We start from the raw sequence: 21,341 nt of genomic DNA, 5'->3' as shown, positions 1-21,341 counted from the left end.
AATGCATTTTTTTAAATTTAAAAACAATTTTTGCTGGCATTTTCTGTTGTTTTCATCATATCCATTAAGCCTGGCATCTAACCTGCTATTGTTGCATGGGAGATTTAATTAAATTGTTGAGTAATTGCTTACACGGTTTCTTTAAATAATGTGTTTTGCCAGAGTATTTAAAGACTTGCTTTACAGGTTATTAATTTAACTGCTTACATTCTAGAAGCAAAACAATAAACTAAATTATTTGGAACCATAATTGAGGAAAAAAATCAAATCCATCCATGGTCTGACCTAGTGTAATTACTGCTGTTATAATCCCAGTCCATGCTGCTGCCTGCAGTCTTTCACCTGGATTGCCAAAATAGCCTAACCATATAATCTTTGCTTTTAGCTTTGCTGCTCTGCATACCGATCCCAGAAGCCAGAGTCTGTGGTCCAATTTAGATATGTTAAATTATGCTACCTCTTCAGTAAGCCTCCTAAGGCTTCCCATCTCACCCCTACTGTGTGAGAAGAAACACTCCTGTCCCGGGGCCTTTGCATGTGCAATTCCTTGTGCCTGGTGCTATCTCTTATTTTTGTCCAAAATCCCCATTCAGGACTTGTTCAAACGTCATCTGTCATCTTCTCAACCGAGACCTTCTCCAACTGCTTAAAATGGAAACCACTCTCCATGCCCACCCAGCATTCTATATCACATTCCCTTCACTCCATCATATGTATCTTCTAATACACTAAGTCTGTAAGTTAATATTCATAGACTCTTGGCACACAAGTGAGGCAGCAGTTTATTTGGTAACAGTATATAATGATTTCCACATGCAGTTTATTCTCTGACTCCATGAGGACAGGGATTATTGGCTGTTTTGGTTTATTACTGTATCCCCAGTGTCTAGAATGATGGTTAACATGATACATGCACAAAAAGTGCTTTGAGTAAATAGAAATAGTTATTAATATACAATAAAACGGAAAAGATTCAGTTTGTAGAGAATTGTTTTCTATTGTTTGAGAAACAGAAACCATCCCAATAGGCCAAGTCCTCAAAGATTGGTCTCTACAAAAGAAATGTGATTAAAATTCAAATTTTGAAATTCTTTGCAATATTCCAAAAGGTACCTTTATCTGAATGACAGTATTTTGAATGCCCTGGAAGAGCAGTACTTTTGGCTCACACAAGTCCCTGGTGTGACTCTCCAAATAGTCATTTAATATAGAGCCATGTGTTCAAATAAAAGAGAGAATATACTTGTTCATTGTTCAGTTGTTAGAAAATAGCTGGAGAAAAGATGAGATTTCTGTACACCAGTGAGATGCAGCACAGCATACGAAAGCAGAAGGGTTGAATCAACAGATAATGAGTTCCTGTCCAGCCTCTAATTCCTGGATTTGGGATAATCTTCCTGCAGAATCTCTCTGCAGTCTGGCTTCAGATTTCTTTATTTGTATTCAGCTCTGTCTATCTCCTGTGAAACGTCTAAAAGGGCTTTTAGGAATAGTTCATTACTAAGAATGCCCCACTCTTGTTAAAACTAATCAAAAACATTGAAAAGGTGAAGGGAAGTGCAAAGTACTTCTGTAGTTCCTTCCCATCAGCTCCTGTAGATCAGAGCACTGCCTCTCCCTCCTCTCCCGATCTCAACAGCCTTCCCATCCCTCCAGAGACTTTGAGTATCAAGACTCCGCCCAATATGGTCTAGCCATATCTCATCTCCCATTTTACAAATTCCAAGTGCTGATTCTCTGGCTCCTTTACTGACACTGTTTCTTTCCGCTCCTCTCATAGAAGGGTTGCACTCTGTGTCTAAGATATTATCATTATTAACAAGACAGAGGCTGGTTTGTCTTGTATCAGCTATGCCCATTAAAGCCAGCGAGGTCCAGGGCATAGCTGACTAAGCAAGATCTCTGGAGGATGTGATAATGAACTGACAGCTGTTTGAAGCTACCTGTCTGCTTGCTGAGGCCGGCGTTTATACGCACACACTGTAACAGGATTTACAGTAATGCCTTGACAAAGTTCAGTCGTGGAGACTTTCTGATCACTTAACCACTGCTGAGAACCCAAGTAAAGCAAATCTGTAAACGGATATTAGAAGTCTAGTCAAACCTCTAGCTCCGAATGGCAGGGTGGCTTCTCCAGCCCTTTTACTGCAAGTTTCTTTCCATTCCACCCATTTCATTAAAAAAAAAAAAAAGTGATTGTCAGTACCAGTAAAAGACTACCTTTTCGTTTTGAGGGCATTAAGTTCTCAATTAAAGACCATAAGGTTCTGGGCAACATATATTCATTTCAGCAAGCAAATTGTTAATTTGAATGAACTTCTGGCTTATCTGGGAATGGTAGTACACACGTTGGTTGGATAAGGTGTAGAACATTTTTCCCTTCTTTCCTACCTCTTTAAATAAGAGAAAAAAATGATTTAACAAAATACTTTTGCAAACATTCAGATATAGTTGTCTTTCAAGATATTAGTTTATGATACAGGATGTGTGCAAAGTTTCCAGTGGTTTACCAGTGAATGCAAGAGATATACACTCTCCCATCCCCTCTCATGTACTGAACCGTCTTCCATGAAAGGCACTGCCATCATCCTAGGAACCCAATGCTAAACTGACAACACAGTCCTTGCTCTTAAAAACTTGGTCTAATTGAGGTGACAGTTGAACACAAAAACTGAGCTCTGTTCAGAAAGGGACCTTCCAGGTCACTCTTACAGGAAGCAGAAATTCCATTGAGCAAGGAAGTAAAGGGCTTGTGAGAGTAAATCAGAAATTTGAATAATTGCAGAGTTTGTTACAGTTGGTGTAAAAGAAAAAACACCATGAATGTTCTAGGAAAAGGAGTAATATGCACAAAAGTCTACAAGTGAGAGAGAACTTGAACTGCTTGGGAAACAGAAATTGATGTGGCCATAACTAAAATGGAAAATGAAGGTAAGGAAGTAGGTACAAAGCTGCACATGCTCACAGAAGTCTTCTGGGGCAAACCAAGGTGTTCAGGTTTAATTCTAAGAGGAACAGAGGGGTAGTGATGGGGTTTCAAAGAAGAGAGACAAAATTGTTTCAGTGACCTCTTAAATAAAAGGCTAAGTGTGGCCTCTGAATTATAGGTGGTCCTAACAGTGCCCAGTTATGAAGAGGTGGTATTCTGTAGTATGAAATCGAAGGGGGCTTTTAAATTAGCATTTTTGCCTTCAAAACACTACAGGAGATCATTTATCTCATCAAATGACAAGTTTCTCATTCCAGATGAGCACAACACAAGTATTATCATTAATTTTATGATAGAACTAGTTATCTATATTAGGGGGGAAATCTGAAGTTGAAGCTCTGACTCTTGGTTCAAGTAGCTAAGTAGGCTATCAGTAGAGTACCTACCTACTATCAGTACACTATCAATAGGCAAACAACAGCTTACCAACTGATACTGACTACTGTAAGACAATCACTGATCTAATGAAATAAAACCTCCAAATTTTTGTTCTTGGAAAAACAGCTTCTAGGTAAAGTACAATTGAAGCTAAAGTATGACTAAGCCCTCTTCTAAGCTCTTTTCCCTTTGTGTTTTTAATCCAATTATTTACTAAAGTGTTTCACCAAAAATATTAAAGCCCTTCCTACACATTAGCCACAGGGATACAATAAAGTCCACAGACGAGTCTCCAGCATCATGTTTTTACTTACAAGCCGAGATTAAGCTATCAAAACATAGTGATTATTAGGGAGGAATGGAATGGAAGGCAGTGTACCTGGCCAATGTCTTGGTGCAGAGGAACACATGAATCTAGAACAAAAGCTTTTCTGACATTGAAGCTTAATGTGAAGGTGTCAAAAGATACTGCAGGTGAAAAGAAATCCCTGTACAAAACCCCGAAGGCAAGCAGTGACATTTGGGAACAGACCTCCAGCTTGGGTACAGGATGAGGGTCATGCTGGGAACCCCAGAGGAGTGCAACCCAAAGGTGGGCTTAGTTCCTTGTGGGGGGTTCCTCTTTAGCAGAGTTCATATGGGGATGGATTTTAAAAACTACCAAACCTTTAGGTTCTGACCCGTAGAATTCTGAAAGCATTTCTGTAATAAACATGAGGTACTGTTTGGCAAAGACTGTGTGTGTTGGCAAGATGAGAAAACCTGCTCTGAATTCTAAGAACAGTGAACACCAGTCTTGGTCAATACAAAGCTGAAATGACAAACGTCAGACATGAATTGTTCTGCATAGACTACCTGCTCAGAAAGTTTATTCCTTTGCAATTTTACTTCCGAGGCCCTGTGTGATTTCATGACATCTCAGAGACCAGTGCTTCTCTTGTTCATACTCTATCTCTCCCGTTAGGTCCTAGTCTTTCTCTTCTTCAGTGAACATTACACAAGGATCGACAAGTCAGAGTAGCTCAGAGTAACAATCTCTATCTACAGTAATAGCTGTGGCGTTCACAAGAATTATGCCCATAACCACTAAGACTTACCCCATCGCATTATCTGTGCTTTATATTTTCATGTGCACTTGGCCTCAATTATTCCTTCTGACAATATTGTGAAGTATTATAATCATGATTTTGGCAGATAAGGGCTCTAGGCTCAGAGAGGCTAAGTGTGACTTTTCTTGACCCAATCATTTAATGTAGCTTCTCATTTTCTAAAGCGTTCTCTACAAAGGCTGCCTGCCAGCAAATGTGGTGAAAAACATGTACTTTAAGGTACACTTTCAGTGTCTCTTAAACAATGTTAAGAACTCAGAGGTACACGGGCTTTTACGACCATATTACCTATTCATCAATTTCTAACTTCTTGGCCTTTCATCCGTATTTCAAGTGGCAGGGTCTACTCAGAATACTGACAGTAGAGGGGGGCTCCCATCACTTCAGCCATGAGCACTACTTCTCAACCGTGTATCTGCCCATCAATGCTCACAATCATAACGTGTGGGCTTCCCGTTTTCCTAATAATGGAAAACTATCTCTTACTCAATGAGAGTACATACAGTAATGCTGATCACTCAGGTGAACTAAAAAGACCAAGCTTCACTTGTTTAAAAGCAAAATAGACGCAAACAAGGCAATATTAGGATTAAAAAGGTCAGTTTACGCCGTCCTAAAACCTGCTATCAAGAAGCATTTGTTCAACAAATTGAGTGGTTTAGGAGTATGGCACACACTGTAGACTGCGATATCAAGTGATTGACATCTTTGGCACAATGTACAAGGGAGAGGCGTGTAGCTAAACATTTGCCAATAGCCTTTCCTGGAAAAATCAGCTGTGAGAGAAGCAATGGGGACTGTGTGTAATGTTTTAAAACCCGAATCCGCTTTCCCCAGAGTAGGAACTTAGAAGTTCATCATCAAGGATGGCATTGCATATTAGCTAGTCGACTTGGCTTTCTAATTAGCTCAAGGGAAAAGGTAATGTTCTCTTTCCCAGTGAGCTCTCTTTAGTTCTGTGGTATTTGCACATCTCACCTGGGCCTTTCGGTTACAAATCCACCTCCTTAAGGAGCCTTGTGAAAAAACAAGATCAATAAAAAAAAAAAAAAAAATCCAGCTATAAATCAGCCACGTGGAGCTACTGCTGCAGCAGCGGTAGCTGACTTCCTGGTTTGCTTCCTGCAAGCCTCACGCAGGGGAGACCGGGCAGTGGGCTTCAGGAAGGGAAGGACAACCTAAGTCCACCTGAGGGGCGACGGGTGGCAGCATCCTGGGAGGGCTCGGGGGAGTCAAGGACAGAGTCTCGATCTACAATACCTATAAAAGTTTGGGGCTCTGGAAGCTTGGGGAAGCCGAGCCGTAGGGCAAAGGCTAAGACCAGACCTGGGGGAAAGTGTTAAGTTAGTTCCAAGGTTACTAGGGACTCGCAGGGGGGTTCTCGCGGTCTCGGGGGGATGAGAGGGGGGTGACTGCGGAGCTAGAGCGGGCAGGTAGAAAGGGAAGCCTGGGAAGCTATCCACTCCTTCGGCCGGTCGGAGCTCTGCGGAGGCCGCCAGAAGGGAGGGGGGTGCGGCAGCGGAACGCAGAGGCAGGCGCGGGGAGGGGGCGGAGGGGCGAGCCAGGGGAAGGTAAAGCCGAGGGGAGTTCCGGATCTGGAGCTGGAGAGGGCAGGCAGTGGGGAGGGCGGCGGGCGTAGCGATCGGGGTGGGGGAAAAAGGAGGAGGAGGAGGAGGGCCGGGGGAGGGGGAAGAAGGGAGGGGAGAGCGGTGGCGGCGGCTGCGCCAGGCTGTGTGTCTCTCGCCGCCGGAGGAAGATGAGGCTGAAGATCGGGTTCATCTTACGCAGTTTGCTGGTGGTGGGAAGCTTCCTGGGGCTGGTGGTCCTCTGGTCTTCTCTGTCCTCGCCGCCCGACGACCCGAGCCCGCTGAGCAGGATGAGGGTGAGTGACCCGCCCGGCCCCCCTCCGGCAGCGGCGACCTGCAACTTGTTTTGTTTGCGCGCGCGTGTGGCGGGAGCGAGGGGCGGTGGGGTCGCGGCCGCGTGGGCGCCGCAGCTCCGCAGGTGGTGCTGGCCCGGCGCCGGCCGATCGGGGGCGCCTAGCCCCACGCCGCGGGTCCCCCTTGGCCGCCGGCCCCGCCCCCTGGCCGCCCCTTCCTCCCGCGCGTCCCCGCCCCGGGTTCAGCGCCGTCACCCGCGCTGCTGCGGCGCCGGCGGCTGCGGCGGCGGCTGAGGCGGACGCTCTAACGCCGGGACTGCCGGGACGGGATCGCGGGACAGAGTCGGGTGCCGGGAACCGAGGCTGCTCGGTGTCCGACTCGGAGCTGCGACCTCCGCTGCGGCGGCGGCGGCGGGACGCGGGGTTGGTCCCTGCTGCGGCCTGTGGCGCGTGCAGGCCTGAAGGAGGCGAGATGCCGGCGCCGCCGCCGTGGTCCGGTGGAGCAGGCCCCGCGGTCCAGCCTCCCCGGCGGTCCCCGCCCAGCCCGGGTGCTCGCCCCCGGGGCGCCCCCAGGCTGTCCGCGTCGGGCTCCAGCCCACGGCGCCGCCTCCCCGCAACTCCCGTGGCCGGGAACCCGGAGCGACGTGCCTCCGAGGCCTCGCCCGGCACCCGCTGCCCCTTCGATTCCCGGACAGGGGAGACGCGGGTCTCCACCGCGGATTGGCGTCCCCGCGCCAGGGAACCCCCGTCCGCCCGCGGCGCTCCCGCGTTGTCCTGCGGATCAGGAGCGGGCTCCTCTCTCCCGGGCCCCGGCTGGGCTGCTCCGGCCGAGGACCTAACTTGTGCCGGCTCCTGGCTGCCCCTCGCTGCCTGCACCAGCAGCCTGACGCCGAGAGGCGCGCTCCGCTGGGACCCATCCGTCTGCCGCCCTTGGCGCTGGTGTTAGCCTTGACAGTGCCTGGCTTTGAGGGTTTAGTCAAGCTGCTCGGAACTTTAGTTACCGGGATCCGGCCACTGCGTATACTCACCCAGCAGTTGGCGGCGCGGAACTGCACTGCTCCCACCTCCCCATCTTGACCCACCCCCATCCTCAGCAAAACGAACCGTTACAGCCCCCTCGAGTTCCTCACTCCCTCCCACCCCACCCCCACAGCCCTCCATGCCCACTGCCTGGAGTCCAGGTCAGACGCCAAAGGGAGTGGAAGCCACCAAGGGTTCCGGGACACAAGCTGAGCAGCCGTGGGAGGAGTCTGTAGTCAGGTGCCTTTTGCAAAATCAGCGTTGCATCGAAGTGATGTACTTTGTTAACTTTACTTTTTGGAAAGTTAGCGTTAGGGAATTGAGTGTAAAAGCTTGTGGTGACCGTCCAAGAAGACTCCTAGGAGGAGGTCCCCTTATCAGTTGTTGCTTATGTCACAGCTTAATCTGTAAATTACAGTACTTGAGGCTCACTTTACTACGGAAGTGGAGCCCCACCTAAGTCACCTAAATTGATAAGACAATTAAATTTTCCTTTTCAGTGTGTTTTGAGTGATGGCTGATTTTTTTAAAACATCATTTTTGCTCTCAGTGTTTTGATGAGATGAATATTGAAATTTATTTTTTCTCAAGTCATCAAATACCGTTTTATATAAAAGTGCTGAATATAGTGCTGGAAATCCTAACCCCCATTTTTCTGAGAAGGAAATTGAAAATCTGCCAAAGCTAGTAAGAGTTCAAAATGTCCTGTAGTTCTGACCCTTTTAAATTGGGCCCAGCAAAGTGAGGCCTACCTATAATCCCAGCGTTTGGGAGGCTGAAGAAGGTCACTAGTGGCTAAATATCAAGTTCAAGGCCAACTGGGGCTACATGAGACTCTAGTCTCAAGACGCTGGAAAAAGAAGTAGAGGTGTATCATAACATCTTTCTAGATAGGTTATTGGTTTTGATATGTAATAACTATAGTGCTTACCTGTCTATGAGATGAGCGTAGCTTATTTTTTTTTCACTGTATTGATTAGTTTGTCAGTGGATCTAGTATAACTTGTCATTTCTATGCTTTGCCAAAGATAGACCAAGATTTACCAGCACAGTAATAAAAGGGATGCTACATGTCAGCAGATAACTTACCAGCAAATAGTAACCTAAAGCAATTTAAGGTGTCAGATGTCATAAGAGTATAAATCAGGGACTGTTACTTCCCTATAATAAAAGCCAACCTGAGGGTGCTTGAGAACCAGTGTTGGGGGAACAGGGAAGTCCAATTAGGGAAGACTCAAGGGCTGACTACTGGGTTTTCCACTGCCTTGTACTTGTGTGCCTGTGGATAACTTCCATCCATTGTGAGACCCTGCTGATCTTGGATGTGAGTCCATGCATGGCCTCTTTTGATCCCTCCAGAAGGCCTGAGCTAGGCCAGACTGACCTACCTTAGCAAATGAAAAGTTCTGCCCCTGCCACCACCAGTTGTGCTGTGGCTCTGTCCAGCCAGGCCACTTCTGTCTTGTACTGTTGGTATTACTGGAACTAAAGAATCCTTTGGAGATTTCTTTGCTTTTGTTTTATAGAACAAGTGAGGTGAAGACAAAATTCCCTCTTCTGAGTCTCTTGCTGTTTATCTGGGGTGAATGATACTTAAAATGACCTTACCACTTCCATCTGATTTATTTTTTTTGTCTGGAGGCAGGATCTCTTATAGCTCAGGCTGGCCTTGAGCTCTGTATGTAGCTGAAGATGACATTGAGCCTTTGATCTTTCTGCCTCTACCTCCTAAATGCTGGGATTACAGTCATGTGCCACCAGGCTGGGTTTGTGGTGTGCCGGGGAATCTTTGTGCATGGCAGGCATACATTTTGTCAACTGAGCTATATCCACAACTATTATATAATTATTTTTTGTTGACATATTCAAACATCTGTAAATGTCTGCTGTACACTGGGTATGGTGCTAACTATTAAGGAAACACTTCTTGCTTTAACATTATGGGTCTTGCAACCTAGTGAGAAAAACACATGTTTGTCAAAGCTTCACAAACACACAAATACCATTGTGCTCTGGAAGAAACGTGAATACACTTGTGTTATGAAGGAAAACCTTAGGAGGTAAGAAAATGGAGGGATCTGAGCATGGAAGTCTTTTTAATGACTGACTTCTGAACTGAAATCTAAGATTTGAACAAGAGTAGTTGTTGAGCTGGGGGTGAGCAGTCCCCAAATGAGCAATGTGTGCAAAGTTTCTGGGACATGAAGTAACAAGGATAAGGTGAGAAACTAGAAGGTTAATGTAGGTTAATGAAACATGGAGAGTGAGACTACACAGAGAGAGACTACACAGGGCTAGATCTGGTGGACCAGATATGAGTTTGCATCAGTGGGAAGCTACTGAGGGATGCATGTAGGAGAAAGGCATGGCGATATTTGTGTTTTGGAAAGATCACTATTGCTCCCTGTAGGAAGTATGCATGTGCTTTTGTAGATCGGGAAACAGTAGTCTCTTGATAATAGTCCGGGTCACATATGACATTGTTTGGCCAGGTGGTTGTTGAGAGATGAAGTAAATTGATTCAAGAGCAGCTGAAGATACGGAGGCAGTGGGATTTGGTGAATGGATGTGGAGGGGACAATTTCAAGAAGTCTAGGATGACAACTTTGTTACATTAGGATAAGTTAAGAAGAAAAGATTTATGCATTCTATTTGTAGTTTATAAGAAGGTCCTTTTTAAAATGGATATTTTAAGGCTATCATTTATTAAAATCATTTGTTTAGACTTGAGAACTGCAGAACATCCTTTTAATTAAAGAAAGCAAAATTGTTTCAGGGTGACACCATTTCCCCCAAGTGTTACCCCTGACTGTTCAATATTGAATCATACAGGCTCTGGAAAGAGAAGTTTGTGGTGGGAATGTTGACAGACTGTTAGCTTTAGAGTTTCTATTCAAATGTTCAGTACTGAGGAGACCTGTGCACAACCTGGTGTGTGTGTGTGTGTGTGTGTGTGTGTGTGTGTAGGTCAAGCCACCTAAATTCAGGGCATTCAGCAACCATTCCTATGCAAGAGGATTTATGTGATAAACACGACGAGAAGACAAAAGGAACCTAACTCAGTTGAATATTCCTGGCTGGATTGGCTAATCTCAGGGAGGTAGTACCAGCCATTTCACCTCAGTGGTGATGCACTTCACCAGGAGACTTTAAGTGCAGATGTCATTTGCTTGAAACTGTCACTTAGCAAAAGCACAAAGCCTTCAGTGGCCTTCTAGTTACCCAGACCACAGGCCTTAGAAGGTCTTTGTTTTCTTGGCCACTTTTCTACTGTCCAGCTCCCACACAGGAATAAAAACCCCAGGTCATCAAGTCTAAGAAATCTGAGTTCACAGATTACCAAAAACCTGCCCCCCTCCCCTACTCTGTGAGTGTGTGTGTGTGTGTGAGAGAGAGAGAGAGGGGGGGGGTAGGGGAGAGGGGAGAGAGAAGGAGGAAGGGAAGGAGGGAGGAAGGGAAGAGTTCAAAGCCTTTTTTTTTTTTTTTTAAGCTTCAGAACCCTTCAAGACAGAATTCTTGTTCCCTGATCATAGAGTATCTCTCCTCTCTCCTTGGTGCTGAATTTACGAGAGACGACGATGGTGATGATGATGATGATGATGATGATTTTATCAAATAACAGAAAGTAAGGTGCTGCTTTTATTTGTAGCTACTCTAAAAGCAGATCCCCTAAATCGCTACATTTGTTGGTTCTGTGGGAATGATTTCTATTGAGTGATTTAGCAGGGTCGAGTAGCACCCCGCTTTCAGTGGTCCCCTCATGTCCCCCTAACTTAGGCTCCACATAGGCTCTCATAGATATACAAAGTGCACGTCCACATTCTCTGCTTGGCAGAAAGAAACTAAAGAAGCAAAGCTGTTTCTTAACCCAGTAGCTATATAAGGAGAAAGCTGGGTATCTAAAGGAACTGTGTCCTAGTGTGTTTTCCATTGCTGGGATAACACCATGGCCAAAAGCAATTTGGGGTGGACAGTGTGTGTTTCAGCTTACACTTTGTAGTCCATCAGTGAGGGAGGTCAAGGCAGAAACTGGAGTAGGACCTTGGAGAAAGACTGCACACTGCAGTTGCCTTACTCAGACCTCCTAGGATCAGGGTCGGCACCTCTCAGTGGACTGGACACTCCCACGCCACATTAATCTGTAATCAAGAGAACCCAATGGACAATGAAAGCATTTTTCTCAGTTGAGGTTCAAGGTCACAGAAAAACACAACAAACAAACGAAAACCTAACCAGCCCAAAATGTTTTGTTAGTAACAATTGGTGGAGAAGGCTTAAAAATAGCCATTTTGGAGAGCGCACGGTTTTTAGGAAGGAAGAAATGAGAACTGTTGGATAGAAGTTGGATTTGGATCACTTCTTTGTCTGGTAGGCTGGCCGGGTGGAATGGGAGATAAGAGAGGGGTAGTGTGGATTTCTGTACAAGCTTCGTCATGCCAGACAGTAGTCCATTGGAGAAGGAGAAAGGAACACATCTGAAATGGAAAGCAGAATTTTCAGTTTGAGTCACTATTGAACAAACTGTTTGCAAATTCTAACTTGGTGGTTATTAAAAAAAATGGTCAGCAGAATGTGAATAGCTGGGTACAGGGAAATTATGATCATTTGGCTTCAGAGTGGATAATTGTCATTATTCATATTTTGAATGCTAATTCTTACTCCTGAAGATTGAATGTACAGTCTGTCAAATGAACAGTAGCAAAATAAAGAATTTAGATTTCTAGTGTGCAATTGATGAAGGCCATGAATGGAACAATTTTATAATTTTTTTATTAAGGTACAATAGGGGGTAGGGTGAAAAAGTGGAGTGTCCATTAATGTTGACAGATTATTTTTGTGGGAATCGGGAGACACTGGTGTTGTAATAAGCGGGGATGGGAGTATGAAGTGCATCCACTGAGATGTGCAGGTTATTATATTCCAGCAAAGTGAACTGGGTCAGGGACACATGAGTAGGGGTAGAAACGGGTAGTTTATTAAGGAAGAAAAAAAAAAAAAAAACACTCTTAGAGGTTGCAGTGGATAGTGAACTGGGGCATACTCTCAGAAGTCCTGCCCCATGTCAGTTCTGACCCTTTACACTGTCTACACAGCAAAACCTAAGGGTGTATGTTGTAGGCTTTTCTCCCACGTGCTGTTTGTTGTCTGTAGCTCAGGTGGGGAAGCATTTCCAGTTTTTCTCTGCCAACTGTCTTTTCTCCTATGTCAGTCTTGATCTTCTTTTTCCACACCCCTAGTCTCTTGCTACAATATTATAAACATGGGCCTCATCCAACAGTTGTTTCTTACAGTTTTGAGTGTTCACTAAATCTTATCCATTGCAATAGGGGCTGGAGATGAAGATGTTTTTAAATCTTGGCCTGATAGCCACACAGTAATGTCCATAATAAATTAGGTGTGTGTGTGTGTGTGTGTGTGTGTGTGTGTGTGTGTGTGTGTGTGTGTGTGTGTGTGTGTGTGTTGAGAGAGAGAGAGAGAGAGAGAGAGAGAGAGAGAGAGAGAGAGAGAGAGAGAGAGATTTAGATCTAAGTACCTCCCAATCCCCAGCTTCCCGTTGTGGCCTTTCCATGTGCTGCTGGGCTCTCCTCTGGAGACAGAAATGACAAGGACATTGGGTCTCCCCTAAGCGACATGAGCTGTGAGACTGTGACTGTGTCGCAGTCACAAAAAGGAGTTCTTTATTTTTATTTTTATTTTTTTCCATTCATTTATTTAGCTCATAAATAAAGTCATGCACAATTATGATACATAGTACAGAATGTTCACAATGACATGGCTAAATTAAACCAATTAACATGTTATATCACACATATTCGTCATTCAAAAAGGAGTTCTTTATCGAGCCTTAGTGGTTAGTTGAAAGTTAGGAGGGGAAATAAAAGGCATAGCATTTAGATAGCAGTAGGCTGTGGGAGTAGGCCAGGTAGAGAGGCAAGAAAGGAACAGAATAAAAGAATCTGGTGAGACCAGAAAGCAATTCATTTTTTATTGGTGAAGAGTGATGGGATGTGATTGGAGATGTGAGTTCTGACCACATTGTGAAGGGAATTAAATGAGAGGCTAAGGAACTGGGTGGGATTTTATTGATTTGACCTTTAAAGTAAGTTTGGAGGCTTATGGAGTGAGATGGAAGCTATAGTAACATTTACATATCAACTCCTATTCAGTTATTTTCTCTGGATATTTGAAATATTTACTAAATGTCAGCTAAGTGCTTTCCATTACTTCATTGCTCTAGGCATTGGTCACACTATACAGTATGAAATAGTAACAACAGTAGTGGCTAACACGTATTGAATTCTTATTTTGGATCAGGTAAATATTCTCTATATTGTTGTAATTGTGACAACCTTTGAATGCCAATTCAATGTAACCCAGCTTTATAGATGAAGCTGCCTCAGGTATTCGGGATCATTACCTTAACAAGCAGTAGAGCCAGGGTCAGAGTTAATGCTCTCTGTGTTGGTTAGCGATTTCATCCCTGTGACGATACACCTAAGCTAAACAAGGAGGAGAGATTTCTTTTGGTTCACAATTTCAGAGGTTTCAGTGTCATGGAACAGAAAACAGGTGGAGAAGACTAGCTTGCACTGTGTCAAGGAAGCAGGGGTGGTGGTGGTGACACAGGTAGGATCAGGGCAAGATATGGCCCCCTAGGGCATGCTCCCACTGCCCTGCTTCTCCTACCTAGGTCCTACCTCCAAGATTTTACCATCTCCCAGTACTGCCGTCATATTGTGTATTTGACGGGGGATTCAGGATTCACGGAGTTCCCCAGTTTATCAGTTGCTAGCCAAGCTTCCTGTACACAGGAGCCTGTGGAGACACTCAAGACCTGAACCTCAACCTTCATCCTTCACCCCTGACTTTAACTTGCTCAGATGGAGCATATGCAAAGGGTGGTGTTCGAGCTATAGCGTGATCACATCAGACAAACACCCTGATACCTGGTCAGAGAAGACGATGCTGAAGCCTGAGACGTGCATTTCAGCCTGCCTTGTGAATCCCAGGCAAGAGTGTTCCAGACAGAGGGAACGCAAAGTACAAAATCACCAAGTTTGGAGTGAAGCTGGAGTGTTTGAGAAACAGAAAGGAGGTCAGTGCAGCTGGAGCATCTCCCTTTGAGGGAGTACAGTCCTTGATGGACTTAGAGGTGCAGTCAGAGCACTTGCCTGGAGTGTAGGTCATGTGGTCTGTTGTTAGAATGGTTGTTTATTTCAGTTTGTATTCTTTGTCCTTCAGCCGCTATTGCCCTTTCACTTTCAAGTGTCCTGAGTTGCAGGGAAAATGGATGAGGATTTCACTCACCAGACTGCGGTGTTAGATAAAAAGAATCACACACACACACACACACACACACACACACCTCTGCAACAGATTTCAGATTTGCAGGCCAGATGTGAACAACTGTAGTGGCTGAGATGAGAACTATATTAGCTGACCCCAGTCGGGCTTGTGGGATCACAGAGAACCAGTGTCCACTTTAATTGGGGATGGGTGTCAGCACAGTGCTTGTTTTGAAAAGGGACAAGTTAAGAGTACCACAGAGGATCAGTGTGTGTAAAAGCATGAAAGACCTTGGCCAGTCCTGGAGACCATAGAAAAATGGACAAATCTGAGCCCTGAAAGACTGAATGATATGTGTTGTTACAGCTGATGGATAAGGAAAAATCTGGAAAAGAGTGCAGGCTAAACGCCAGTAAGAGATAATCGTCTCTAGAGGCTAGGATAAGGTTTACCTAGGAGAAGGGCACAGGGACTGAATACAAGGTGAGACATGAGATTATGGGAGTAGAATTGCTCTAGAGTAAAGGACCGATGCTTGATGAAATGAGAGGATGCCAATGAATTGAACGTCACTTCCGGAAGTGTAGAAAAGATAATTTAAGGGTCATTGGAAGATTCATAGGCCAACATATTGACATGACACTGGTTAAGAAATCATGCTAATGGCTGTGAAAGTGTTGCTTCCAGGATACCAGCCCTGTCCTGTCTCAGCCATGAGAGGGAGGGTCTGTGTAACATCATGAGCAGATCTCAGTAAGTGGTATGACTGGAAAACTGGTTCACATGAAGAAGTTCAAGTGGCAAATAGTTCATCCTGGGAAATACATAGAGGGGGAGTATTATTAGAAACCCATTACTTGCCGGGTATTGGTGGTGCATGCCTTTAATCCCAACACTTGGGAGGCAGAGGCCACCCTGGTCTCCAGGACGAGTGCCAGGATAGGCTCCAAAGCCACACAGAGAAACCCTGTCTCAAAAAGAAAGAAAGAAAGAAAGAAAGAAAGAAAGAAAGAAAGAAAGAAAGAAAGAAAGAAAGAAAAGAAACCCGTTACTTACAGTCGTAGAGGAACATAATGGTTGTATCTATCTCCCCTGCATGCTGTTGTGTACAGATAGATGTGTGTGCATTTTAGTGTGTAGTCTGTAATTGTGATTACGTGATAATGCATAAACTAGATGTTCTGATCATATATATTAGGCATTTTGTGCTTTACAGCCAGAACTCCTCTTACTTAACGCTGTCTAAAAATCATTTTAATTTTTAAGTTAGAAAGGAAATTTGACACCAAGAATATTAGACCAAGTGTTTGTTTCTCACACTTTGGTTTGACTGCTGTGGTTTTTTTTTTGGGGGGGGGGCTAGGGGGAAAATAGAAAAACCGGACTCAGCATTTCAGAAATCTGGGCTTATTATTATTATTAATTTTTGATATTATAACATAGCAATCTGTTTTTGAAAGATGGGGTTTACCATTTCATTTTGATTTAGTCCCGTGGACTTGAGGGCAGCAGACAACTTGAACTGCAGACTTTAGGAAGTCCTCTGGAAGGAGGAAGAACTACCTCAAAATTACTTCATTTGCTGTGAATTCTGAATATTTCAACATGAGGAATGTTCTGCTTGCTGCCTGTTGTACTCCCCCACCCTCACCCCCTGAGTTCCCAGGCCTTCGTAATGCTCTCTGGAATTACTCGGAGAAGCATTTGACATGCCAACAGGGAAACTTGCTTCAGTTCACTGAATACAAGAACCAGAACACCGAAACTTGAGGGAACAAAATTAGCTTTGCATCTTTAATTGGGTTTGTAGCTTTGCTGCAGAGTAACCTTGCTTCTCAAATCTAGAAGGTACAATTAACTGCAGTATTATATCAATACCAGCTAGTCTGCTAATAGGCAGCTAAGCAAAGCAATTGGAATTTGTTATTATGGAGAATTTTTTTTTAAACTGGTGAATTAAAATTAAATCACACACTACCGGGAACCATTCTGTAAGAGAATAGAGCATTAATCATTTTCTTTTTTTTTTCATCTTTTAATTTTTATTGATTCTCTGGGTTTCAGGATACATTTGTCTTCAAGAGGCATGATATCCTCTTCAACAGCAAGCTTACACGTTTAACAATTGTCTGGCTTAGATGTAATTTTAACATTTGTAGAATCTTTTTAAGTATGTGTATGCATGTGCTCGAGAGTGCTTAAGTGCCTAAATGTATTTATGTTTACTGCATGTGTGCCTAGTTCTCAAGAGGCCAGACGAAGGCATCAGATCCCTTGGAACTGTGGTTACAGGTGGTTGGGTGGTGGAAACTGAACTCTGGTCCTCTACAAGAGCAGCAACTCCTTTTAACTACTGAGCAGTCTCTCTAGGCCTCCATTTTTAGTGCTTTTAGGAAATTATTTTAAAATATGCCGTAGTGCTTACATACTGACTTATACACTGTGTATGCTTTATGTAAGGGATGGTATTAAGTGGGCAGTCACAGAGAAGCTGCCTGAGAAAGTTTTGTTAGGGTGGCATAACCTGGACTAATAACCAGGGAAGAGAGTCTCAGGGACAGACTGTCTAAATCAGGTAGACATATAGGTATGTCTTTTGGGGGTTATCTTGATTGTCTTAATCAGTAGTTCTCAACCTATAGATTGCAACCTCCAAAGGGTCCCATATCAGATCCTGCACATCAGATATTTACCTAATATTCACAACAATAGCAAAATTACAGTTGTGAAGTAGCAACAAAAGAATTTTATGGTTGAAGGGGTCACCACCACATGAGGAACTGTATTAAAGGGTCGAAGCACTAGGAAGGTTGAGAATCAAGCCACCATCTTAATTGATAAGGGAAGGACCCAGCCTAAAAGTGAGCCATCTCGTCCTCTGGGTTTGGTTCTTGATTCTTAGGGGAAAGGAGAAAGCAGGCTGAGCCTTCATGCCTACATTCTCGCTGCTCTCCACTATGGCTGTGCTGTGCTAACTGATTTGGGTTCCTGTTGCCTTGATTTCTCTGCTGTGATGGACTCTGCCCCGGGATTGTAAGCTAAAATTAACCTTTCTCCCTGGGTCGTTCTTTATCAGGGTTCCTCATCCCAGAAACGAAGCTAGAACTCTACCAAACTTCCTTTTGGTCATTCATAGGAGTGTGCAGCATTTCTCTTTACTGGACTGTTTGCATTCTCCTTTGACGTCTGATTTTCCTTTCAATAAAAACACCAAAAGGAAGCAAAAAGAAAGAAGGAAGAAAAAAAGACAACACCGAAAACATTAGACATTCTCTTTAATGATAGAAAGATTTGCAGTTAATTTACAGGTGTGAAGTCCTGCCAGCCCCCCACCCAGGAGTTCTTGATTTAAAACTAACCCATTGATCCTGGCTGTTAAAGCATAACAGTAGTACTAAACTCTTAGGGTAGCAAAAGAGGCACTTGGGGGTAGTTTTGCAGAATTTTAGTAATTAACAATTATAAAAAAGTGATATATGGTGATCACATCAATGCAGTATCTTTATACTTGTCTGAGAATTGACATTTTGATATATTCCTTTAAAAGGCTAAGTAATTTTTTTAAAGCACAGACTAGTAAGGTACAGTTACATGTTATATAAAAAAAAAATAGTCCGAAGACACATGCTTGCAGTACACTAGAAGTCTTCACTCAACAGCATTTATTGTTTCACTCTACATCAAAAAAAAAATGTTGAATTCTAGGTAAATATTTCATAGACATTTTAAGAAGATTTTACCTTTTATGTGTAATGTGTGATTCTGTGCATGTGTATACACAGGTATATGTAGGTGCCCTAGGAGGCCAGAAGAGGTTATCGGATGGATCCTCCAAAGCTGGAGCTGCCCACAGTTGTGAGTAGCCCAGACTGGGTGCTAAGAACTAAACCTCAGCCCTCTGAAAGAGCTGCAAGTGCTCTGAATTACCGAGTCAACACTTTTATTGGCATCTACTGTCTCACAGACAATACAGGCATATAACTCTGGGATGAAAGCAGACTAAAAGTACACTGAAATGAACTGGGCAGTTGTGCGAGTGTGCAGATGCCTGGAGCATGTCAGGTATAGGACATGACAAGGGGAACATGAGATTGGATCCTAATTCTTTTAAGTTTGTAGTTTGTAGTCAGTTACATAAACATTTTACAATCCAGTGAGTTTAAGTCAACTAAGAAATTGCATTTGTTTAATGCTGCTGTGAAATGTGTATTTGTGAGTGAATTTTCTTTCCTAGAAAAATGTACCCTATAGTACTTTATATTGTACCGGACTTATTTGTTGACAGCAACCTGTATATTTATAAAATGTGCACTCTGTGTGGCCATTGTTTTAAGACAGGATTTTATGTATCATGCTGATCTGAACCCCAATGATGGTCTTGAATGCTGGTCCTCCTGCCTATAACGCTTGAGTGCTGAGATTACAGGCATGCCACCACACCTGGTTTCTATAGTGCTGGAGACTGAACCCAAGGCTTCCCACATGTAGGCAACCACTATGGGAATGTAGCCACAGCAGCAGCCCCAGGAGATGGGTTTTATTGTGCTGACTTACAATGACTGAAATGGGCACACAACCTCCGCAATGTATTCTTGTGGAAAATTTAGTACGTTGCCAGCAACTTTTGTTAGATAATTTGATTATGCTTCTTAAAACCCAACTAATCCAACAGAATTAATATTTTAATCTCTAATACAGTGAAGTAAGCCATGCAAGTCTTAGTATTTGTTTCCTTTGCAATCTGTTTGAAAGGTTTTACATCTTTTCTTTTGAAAGAATCCATTTGAAATGCCCTGTTCAGACATCTACTAATTCTTGCCAGAATGATTTAAAATGAATAAAAAGTCCATTAGATTTTTGGCAAATATGTTCTCAAATTATGATGTAGAATAAATGACTACAAAGTGCTTTTTAGAGTAGTGGAATAGAAATGACTGAAATGTTACTAATTTATACATTACCATTTTTCTACTGTGGGAGATGTTTGGTTTTTTTTTTTTAAACTAAAAGATCACTAAGACTGGGGACTTTGGTAAGTTGAAATCAACAATTTTATTTTAGCATTTAAACTGTGGATTGCTAGCATAAGGAAATGCAGATGTATAGGTTAATTAACTGTGGTTCGTTGTATAATGGCCTGAGAGGAAATTCTAAGCCCTGTGTCTGTCAGAGAAGGTTGGAGGAAGATGCTCCTCTAGTAGTTGACAATTAAATTTGCCTATTTTCCTGAGAAATTATGGCAAAGAAAAAATAAGTTTAGCAAATAATTTCATAAAATTCTGTCTTTGAAAAAAGGATAGTTTTTAAATATTAGTATTTTAAAGAAATACATTTTCTGTGTGGATTGATAACTGCTATTCTTTTTGTTTTGTTTTGTTTTCTCACAATACTTATTCTTTGACCTATTATTTATTTAAATTATTTATTTATTTATTTTGTGTTCAGTGTGCAATTTCACCTCCCTGCACTCCTCTCAGTCCCTCCCCTCCCCGACACTCTGCCCACACCCATCCACACCTCTTCCATTTCTATTCAGAAAAGGACAGATCTCCCATGGATATCAGTAAAACATTTGGCATATCAAATTGCAGTAAGACTAAGCACCTCCCCTTGTGTTCAGACATGTCAGGGCAACCCAGTATGAGGAGTAGGTTCCCAAATGCCACTACAAGAGTCAGAGACAGCTCCTGCTCCCAATGTTAAGAGTCCCACCAGAAGATCAAGTTACACAACTGCAGAGTGCCTAGGTCAGTCTCATGCCTGCTCCCTAGTTGCTGGTTCAGTGTCTATGAGCCCAGGTTAGTTGATTCTGTGGGTTTTCTTATGGTGTCCTTCACCCCTCTGGCTCCTATAATCCTTTCTTCCCTCTTCTGCAGGATTCCCTGAACTCTGTTTATGTTTGGCTGTGGGTCTCTGCATCTGATTCCACCAGTTGCTAGATGAAGCCTCTCTGATGACAATTGGGCTAGGCACCAATCTGGTCACAGGATATGGCCAGTTCACTCCTATTCTTCTTGTAGCCAACATTTAGACTCAAAACATGGCACACTTAACATTGATGTCTTCAAGTAAATGTAGAGTATATGAAAGCACAGTGCAATTCTGAAGGGTAGTATCAGTCTGCAGGGACAAAAATACCACACCCTTCCCCAGACCTCGATGCGTTCTCAGCTTGAGAAAAGAATTGATGGCATCATGACGTGTCAGTCAGAGTACTTACATGTCTTGTGGTTAGTCTCAGGTTGTTTTCCAATGTTATACTTGAAAATTGGAAGCGATTTCAATAAACACGGGTTCATTTTGTTTTCCATTAATTACTATCACAGAAACAATGCAGGCTATTCCCCTGGCTCCACTGAAGAAAATCCCAGCCAGAGTATAATGAATAGATTCACTGTAGTACAATCATGGTTCATAAGAGATGGTTATATCATCCTTGACTTCTATTCAATTAACTGGTTACGCTAAGCAAAAAGTGTGAATGGTAAAATTCTTCTTTCTAGGGCTAAGGAAATGGTTCAGTAGGGAAAGTGCTTGCTGGGCAATCATGAGGTTTTGAGTTTGGATCCCCAAAACCCACGGAAAGCCAAGTGTGGCAAAGTCCAATCAGTCCTTAATCCCAGTTCTCTTATAGTGAAATGGGAGGCCAACGGAAGGCCTCCGAAGCTTGGGCCAGCTA

At 43.4% G+C, this 21,341-nt stretch overlaps 1 protein-coding gene across 2 annotated transcripts in view; it reads left to right on the top strand.

Moving 5' to 3' along the window:
* Positions 1-6,163: 6,163 nt before the first annotated feature.
* Galnt7 (polypeptide N-acetylgalactosaminyltransferase 7) overlaps positions 6,164-21,341 on the top strand; it is a 128,312-nt gene continuing 113,134 nt past the window's right edge. For both annotated transcript variants that reach the window (XM_027394087.2, XM_027394088.2), the window contains exon 1: positions 6,164-6,358. In XM_027394087.2, coding sequence (XP_027249888.1) covers positions 6,233-6,358 — 126 coding nt within the window. In that variant the 5' untranslated portion in view covers positions 6,164-6,232. The remainder of the gene's footprint in view (positions 6,359-21,341) is intronic.

The sequence above is a fragment of the Cricetulus griseus genome (assembly GCF_003668045.3).
Source record: "Cricetulus griseus strain 17A/GY chromosome 1 unlocalized genomic scaffold, alternate assembly CriGri-PICRH-1.0 chr1_0, whole genome shotgun sequence".
NCBI lineage: Eukaryota > Metazoa > Chordata > Mammalia > Rodentia > Cricetidae > Cricetulus > Cricetulus griseus.
Note: the sequence above shows the minus strand (reverse complement) of the source record. Positions and strands in the feature narration are given on the sequence as shown.